The following is a 7,713-nucleotide window of genomic DNA, read 5'->3' as shown; positions in this document are numbered from 1 at the left end:
ATATATTTACAAAAATATCATCAGATTAACAAAAATCCGTTTATCCAAACCCGACCCCACCCCCTTTCCTAGCAAGTAGGGGTGGCAATATCATCCAAACCCGATGGATAACCATCCACCCGATCCAAATGTATGGATGAAAACCCGAACTTAAGCGGATGACAGATGGATGATGGATGGATCGGGTTGGATACGGATGATGATAAATCCAACCCATCCATCTACCCATTAAATTTATATATAAAAAAATAAAAATAAAAATCTTTTTTAATAATTTAATGTCTATTGTAGTGTTAGGAATTGATATTTGTTTTAATTTAGTAAAAAGGAACAAGTATTAGAAAGATGTATCAAAGTTTTAATAAAATTGATCACTTTTTTTTTCAAATCTTGATTTTAATTACGAAAATGAAAAGTTATATTTATATATTTATTTCACCCGAATTATCACCCGATCCACCCGATTGATCCATGGATGACGGGTGGATTGGATGTGGATGAAAAAAAATTATGTGATGGATAGGTCGGGTGATGGATGGATCGTTGGTGGATGGAGGCGGATGAAGCATCGCCCGACCCACCTCCGATTCATTGCCATCTCTACTAGCAAGCACCCCACCCCCGTCGGAACCCCCCTTCGGGAACCCCATTCCCAGACCCCCGTGCCGCCGACGAACGTCGATCAGGTGGCCCCTACCTTCAAAACCCTCCCCCTCCCCTCCATTGCCCCTCGAAATGGCCCCACTTTACTCCCATAATCCCCACCCTCGAAACGTCCCCCCTCCCTTCCCCCACCTCTGAAAACGACCCACGTTTTTAGCCTTACTTGTATTTTCAGAATTTGATATACCAATGACAACATGCACTACAAGAAAAGGGCCGTTTTGCGACGGAAATAATTCGTCGCAAACTGGCAAAATTCCGTCGCAAAGTGACTTTGCGACGGATTTCCGTCACAGGCATGGCGTCGCTCGAACTTTCGTAGCAAACAGTCCTTTTGTGACGGAATATCCGTCGCAAAACGAATTGCGACGGATTTTGCGACGGAAAGGTAGTTGTAGCTGAAAACAACATTTGCGACGAAAATTCCGTAGCAAGAGGAGTCATTTTGCGACGGAATATTCCGTCACAAATTTTGCGACGGAATGTATTTCCGTCGCAAAATGGATTCTTTTGCGACGGAATAGTCCGTCACAAATTTTGCGACGGAATGTAATTCCGTCACAAATTTTGCGACGGAAATTCCGTCGCAAAGTTATTGTAATTTTAATTTTTTTTTTTTTTTGTATTTTGTTTTTTTTTCCTGGAACCTGTATTCCTGCAATCCTGTTTAATTTTTTTGTATTTTGTTTTGTTTTCCTGGAACCTGTATTCATGCAATCTTGTTTAATAAAATACGTGCATTTAAAATAATTTCAGTCAAAAAGTCCACGCCCTAACATAATTCAAATATATACAACACGTAGCCGTAACTACCAAGTACGGTACATGATATAATTTTTTAAACTACAATGTCATCCTGTAAATCTACTGGCTAACTCCTCTAAGAACTCCTTGTTCTTCCTCTCGATTTCAGCCATCCGTTCTGCCACTCGAGCCTCCACTCGAGCATCGAGCTGTTCCGCCACACGGCTATCGATCTGGCTCTCAATTGCTTCCACCCTCTCATTCAACTCCTTGTGGAAGTTTTCCTGCATTTGAGTTATGACCGACGGTACGTATTGGCTGGAAGAACCCGATCCTCGTCCCCTAGATGTGCCGTAGTACAAGTCAGCACCAACACCAAGACCTCTAACACGACCCTTCTTATTACGACCACCAGCCGCCTCAAAGAAAATTTCATTTTCAGACAGTTGGGAACCCTGGGTTCTTGATTCCTCCTGTCTGTGTTGGTACGCCTCCTGTAACAAACAAAGGATATACAATGCAGAAATAAAAATAAAGAATGAGAACCAATAGTTTGAGGCTTGATATAGTTCATAAGTGGCAATATAGGTTCACTAGGTCCTAAAACTAGGAAAATTGGGTGAAAATGGGGCGTTTTTGGTTCTAACTTGTCTATTTCTCACATTTGTTATCTAATGAACCTATTTTTGACCTTAATACACCTAACTAACATAGTTACTTGAGTTTGAGGCTTGAAATTGTTTATAAGTGGCAATATAGGTTCACTAGGTCCTAAAACTAGAAAAAATGGGCGAAAATGGGGCGTTTTTGGTTCTAACTTGCCTATTTCTCACATTTGTTATCAAATGAGCTTATTTTTGACCATAATACACCTAAATAACATAGTTACTTGAGTTCGAGGCTTGAAATAGTTCATAAGTGGCAATATAGGTTCACTAGGTCCTAAAACTAGGAAAATTGGGTGAAAATGGGGCGTTTTTGGTTCTAACTTGCCTATTTCTCACATTTGTTATCTAATGAACCTATTTTTGTGACCTTAATACACCTAACTAACATAGTTACTTGAGTTTGAGGCTTGAAATTGTTTATAAGTGGCAATATAGGTTCACTAGGTCCTAAAACTAGAAAAAATGGGCGAAAATGGGGCGTTTTTGGTTCTAACTTGCCTATTTCTCACATTTGTTATCAAATGAGCTTATTTTTGACCATAATACACCTAAATAACATAGTTACTTGAGTTCGAGGCTTGAAATAGTTCATAAGTGGCAATATAGGTTCACTAGGTCCTAAAACTAGGAAAATTGGGTGAAAATGGGGCGTTTTTGGTTCTAACTTGCCTATTTCTCACATTTGTTATCTAATGAACCTATTTTTGTGACCTTAATACACCTAACTAACATAGTTACTTGAGTTTGAGGCTTGAAATTGTTTATAAGTGGCAATATAGGTTCACTAGGTCCTAAAACTAGAAAAAATGGGCGAAAATGGGGCGTTTTTGGTTCTAACTTGCCTATTTCTCACATTTGTTATCAAATGAGCTTATTTTTGACCATAATACACCTACCTAACATAGTTACTTGAGTTCGAGGCTTGAAATAGTTCATAAGTATGCCTAGTGATGAAACACATATAATTAACACACAATTACCCACATTCAAATAAACATACATACACTAACATGTATTTTTAAATTAACATATATTTTAAACTAATCTAACATATATTTTAAACTAATCTAACATATATTTTAAACTAAACTAACATACATTATAAACTAACTAACATATATTTTAAACTAAAATAACATACATTATAAACTAATCTAACATGTATTTTAAACTAAACTAACATACATTAAACTAATTCTAACATTGCAATATATCTTAAAAATTAAACTAATTCTAACATTGCAATATAAATTAAACTACACTACACTAAACACAAGTAATTAAATAATAAAATTTAGTTACAAATTAAATTAAAAAACATAATTAGAAAAAGTTAGGGTTTACATTAAAATTAAATTGAAAACAAAAACAAAGGGGGATAGTGGAATACTCACCGGGATTTGAGGGTGTTGTGGCGGAAATCCGGCTGCCGGAAGGAGGGTGGTGTGGTGGCTGCACACCGCCGGCGAACGGAGGGGCGTGAGTGGGCTTGAACGGAGGGGGTGGCGTGGGTGGGCGTGAGTGCGCGTGAGTGGGAGTGAACGGAAGGGGTGGGCGTTAGTAGGTGTGAGTGGCCGGATTCCGGTCGTTCCGGTGGCGACAGCGGCGGTGAAGTGGCCGGATTTTCTTTCTCTCTCTACGCTTTCCTCTATCTCTCTCTACGCTTTCCTCTTTCTGTTCTTCGTTTTCTTTTTCTCTCTCCTTCAGCGAAACTTCAGTTTTTTTTAAAAAAATTTAAAAACTTTTTGCGACGGAATTTCCGTCGCAGAATCCGTCGCAAAATGTTTTTTTTTTATTTTTTTTTTTTAATATTGTTTTGCGACGATTATTTCCGTCGCAAACAAACTTTTGCGAGGGAATAAATTCCGTCGCAAACTTTGCGACGGAAATTCCGTCGCAAAAGTTTGTTTCCGTCGCAAAGTTGCGACGGAATTTATTCCCTCGCAAATTAACCCTTTTTGCGACGGAATTGTAGTCCGTTGCAAGGTTTCCGTCGCAAAATGACCTATTTCTTGTAGTGATGCACATCTTTATAGATTAAACCTAACTTGTTTATCACTTGGTTATTCTCATACTGTTCTTGAGCTTTGTTGTTAGTAGCAAGACTAGCAACCTCTCTAACCAGCGCCGAAAGTTTGTGATAGGCGTGTCGCGTACCTAACAAAAATAAACCTAACTAGACCACTACTATGTAGACGGGCAAGCAAGGGTCGGATCCCAAGAGACTATGGTTCAACTAATTAAATAGACTCAAGTAAATACTAAGCAAGTAACCAAATCAAATAATTGAGAATTAATAACTAAATATCAAGAGCGACGATTAAACTAAAAAAAATGATAATCAAATACTAAAAACATCCAAGATCAAGCATTACCACGAATACAATTAATGCAATAATAGTTTTACCCTAACATATAATTCAATTGATTAAAAAGGAAAAGTAATCCCTGAATATTACCATGGTCTCTCCCGAGTTATCAATGGCTTCCCTAATAACAATCAAGCCTACTTCCATGGAATCATGTAAATTAAAGTATTTGAGCACATTACTCTAACTTCCTAATCATCCATTCAACTACTCCCGTGATGAACTTCAAACCCTTAATTGATTTATTCAAACCCGTCAAAACCCAACTCCCGTTGCGATTAAAACAATAGATTAATAACAACACCAATTATCCCTAATATAGTATTGGCATGAGCACAATCAATTAAGCATATCAATTGCAATTATCATTAGAGAATTTAAAGAATTAAATCAAGCATTAATCATATTCGGGTTCCGCTAGATCTTGGAATAGGGAAACTACTCACACATATTAATGAAATCAAGAATAATAATCAATAAAGAAAACATAATTAACAATAATAAAATAGAGAATTGAGAGAAGAAATCAATACTTGGAATTAATTATGAAATCTTGAATCTTGAAAGCAAAACCCTAGAAAATAATATGGAAGAACGTAATACCCAAAAAGAAGTCTAAAATAATATCTGAAAAAGTGATAAATAAAAGATTATCTAAAACCTACTTATATCTTAGCATAAAAGTAGATATTTTTATCTAAATAGGACTCTCAAACGCCACCGAAACGAGCTGCCACAGGTAGGTTGTGGCACGAAGAAAACCGCCACAACCAGGTTGTGGAACGGGCTGTCTTCGCCTCTCCTTTGCTCCAATAATGGACGCCCACAACCAGGTTGTGGCCATAAGGTTGCACGCCACAACCAAGCTGTGGAGTAGGCTGCCGAAATGCTCCATTGGTGCTAGAAACGCTCCATATAAAGAAATATCTCGCGATCAAAATGAATTCCATGCAAATCGAGCCCTGATCCTATAAAAACAAAAACAAACAAACCGAGAAGAGTAGTATCGAAATAGAAAGAATAATAGCTCAAAAAGATTAGGAGAATGAAGAAAACACAATAAAACATGACCAAATATCACATATAAATCGTGTATAATATCGTGTTATCAGTTTGCCCAAGTTGTGTTTAAATTTTTCTGTCTTTCATTTAACACATTCTCCACATTTTCTTCAAAGGTAAAAAATATAAAATCTTCTACTTCCTTATTAAATCGAACCCCTTCCATAGTGTGAATAATGACCACAGAAAACAAAAAAAAAAAAAAAAAAAAAAAAAAAAAAAAATAAAATAAAAAAAAACAACTTGTGAAACTGATCCAAAACCAAATTTTTCTTCTGATCATTTTTCTTCTTATCCAAATTTTTCTTCTCTGTTTGTAAAAAGTAATGTAATTGGATTACTGCAGTTTCCAATGGTTCAAGTCCTACCTTAACAGGCCGTGAAAAATCATAACTGATTTTTTATCCTTATAAAGTAACATAGAATTTTTTATCCTGATTTTGGTTTGACAAATACGGTATGCCTTGAATCAATTCTACCCCCAATTTTGTTCTAATATCACGAATAAAATCACGAAATCTCTTATCTAGCCCTTTTGGCTAAGCAATTGACATTGAAATTAACTTCGATTATGCTCCTTCAATAAATAATACGGATTTTTCATCATATATCCCTGTGTTTTTTTATTTATTCACCATATACCCATGAAAATTTTTAGATTCACTATATACCCCTGGGTTATAACAATAATTTAATATATCTCTTATAAAAACAAGATGAGTGGAATTTGATTAATTATATATAAGGGCGGATCCATAATTTATTTATAGACCGGGCCGAAGTTATAAATAATTTCAAGGGAAATTCTCAATGGTACTCATCAGGTTTTTATTTTTCTCAATGGTAAACACAAAAATATTTAATTATCTTTGGTAATCTATAATTTTTAGAACTAATTCAGTGGTAACATTAGTTAAGCATTTTAAGAAAATATTAACCGTAGTTAATGTTTTAAAAGGGAGGGAAAAGCAAAAGGACTAAAATACCCTTTTTAACAAAAACCCACCACCCACCTCTTCCCTGCCACCCCAGCTCCTGGCCGCCCAATCCAACCCCCTGCTCCTGGCCGGCGCCGGTTGCGCCCACCAAGACCCATCCCTGGCGTCGGCGCCAGGCTGAACCCCTGCCCTTCGCGTCCCTTAAACCACCCAATTCCCACCCCCCGTAGGTCACAGCACCGCTAACTCCATTAACATCAAAATGCGCAGGTAAATGGAGGCGTAGATCAAAGGTGGCCGGAAAGACTTAGAGTTTCGCGACGGTATCCAGCGAGGGTTCCGGTCGGTGGGTGGCACTTGGGGTGGTTGTCAATGGAGATCGGGGCTGTTTGGGGTTTTCGGTTAGGGATTTCGTGGGGTTTGTGGATGTGGGAGATCCGGGAGGGAGGAAAGGGAGGCGTCGCTACAGGGGGAGGGAATCGGCGCCGACGCCTGGGGAGGGAGGTCTGGGAGCGGCCGTCGCCGGTGGGCAGGTGGATTGGGTTTGGGCGTTGGGCAGTGCAGGGTGGAGTACGATTGGGTTGGTGGGTGAATTTTTTATTTAATCTATGGGAAATTCTCAATGGTACTCTTCAGGTTTTAATTTTTCTCAATGGTAAACAGTAAAAATTTTAATTATCTTTGGTAATCATTAACTTGTAAAACTATTTCAATGGTAATATTAGTTAATTATTTTAAAAAAATCTTAACCATGGTTAAAATTTTAAAAGGGAGGGAAAAGAAAAAATTCCTAATATACCCCTATTTATCAAAAACCCACCAGGCCTCCACCCCTTCTTCCCTCTGCCATCCCTACCTGCCAACCCCAACTCCCCTGCTCCCAGCCGGCACCGGCTGCGCCCACCCAGATCCCCTCCCCGACGCTGGTGCCAGGCTGAACTCCCTCCCCCTTGACCTCGCGACTCCTAAATCACCTAATCCCACTCCGTAGTCATTTCCTTTCTCTTCTGCAGCGCCGCTTACACCACTAACACCAACACCATCTCATAAACCACCATCCGTTCATTTGCCACACCTCGATCTAAACCCCTCTGAAACATCGCTCATTTAAGACTCATGGAGGGGAATGCTAGGGCAGGAATTTTGGGCGACAATGGGGTTTATTTTGGCGAGAGTGGGAGTATTTGCGAGGGTTTACAGCAACGGTGAGGTTGTTGATTGCGAGGGGATGTTGAGGTTGTGGTTTCCAGTGAGGTTTTGGTGTTTGGT

The 7,713-nt window shown here is 38.5% G+C and overlaps 1 protein-coding gene across 1 annotated transcript; it reads right to left on the bottom strand.

Annotated features, from left to right (window-relative positions):
• Window positions 1–1,069: 1,069 nt before the first annotated feature.
• Window positions 1,070–6,602, bottom strand: LOC145638056 (uncharacterized). The gene is made up of 5 exons (XM_081689027.1): window positions 6,520–6,602; window positions 5,770–5,899; window positions 5,275–5,412; window positions 3,470–3,733; window positions 1,070–1,901 (listed from the first exon to the last, which is right to left on the bottom strand). Exons 1-5 carry the CDS (start codon window positions 6,600–6,602, stop codon window positions 1,515–1,517), a joined length of 1,002 nt encoding a protein of 333 aa, XP_081545153.1. The 3' UTR covers window positions 1,070–1,514.
• Between the last annotated feature and the right edge of the window lie 1,111 nt (window positions 6,603–7,713).

This window comes from Chenopodium album, chromosome 1 (genome assembly GCF_948465745.1).
Source record: "Chenopodium album chromosome 1, dcCheAlbu1.1, whole genome shotgun sequence".
Lineage (NCBI taxonomy): Eukaryota > Viridiplantae > Streptophyta > Magnoliopsida > Caryophyllales > Amaranthaceae > Chenopodium > Chenopodium album.
The sequence above is the reverse complement of the archived record's forward strand: the minus strand, read 5'-3'. Positions and strand labels throughout refer to the sequence as shown.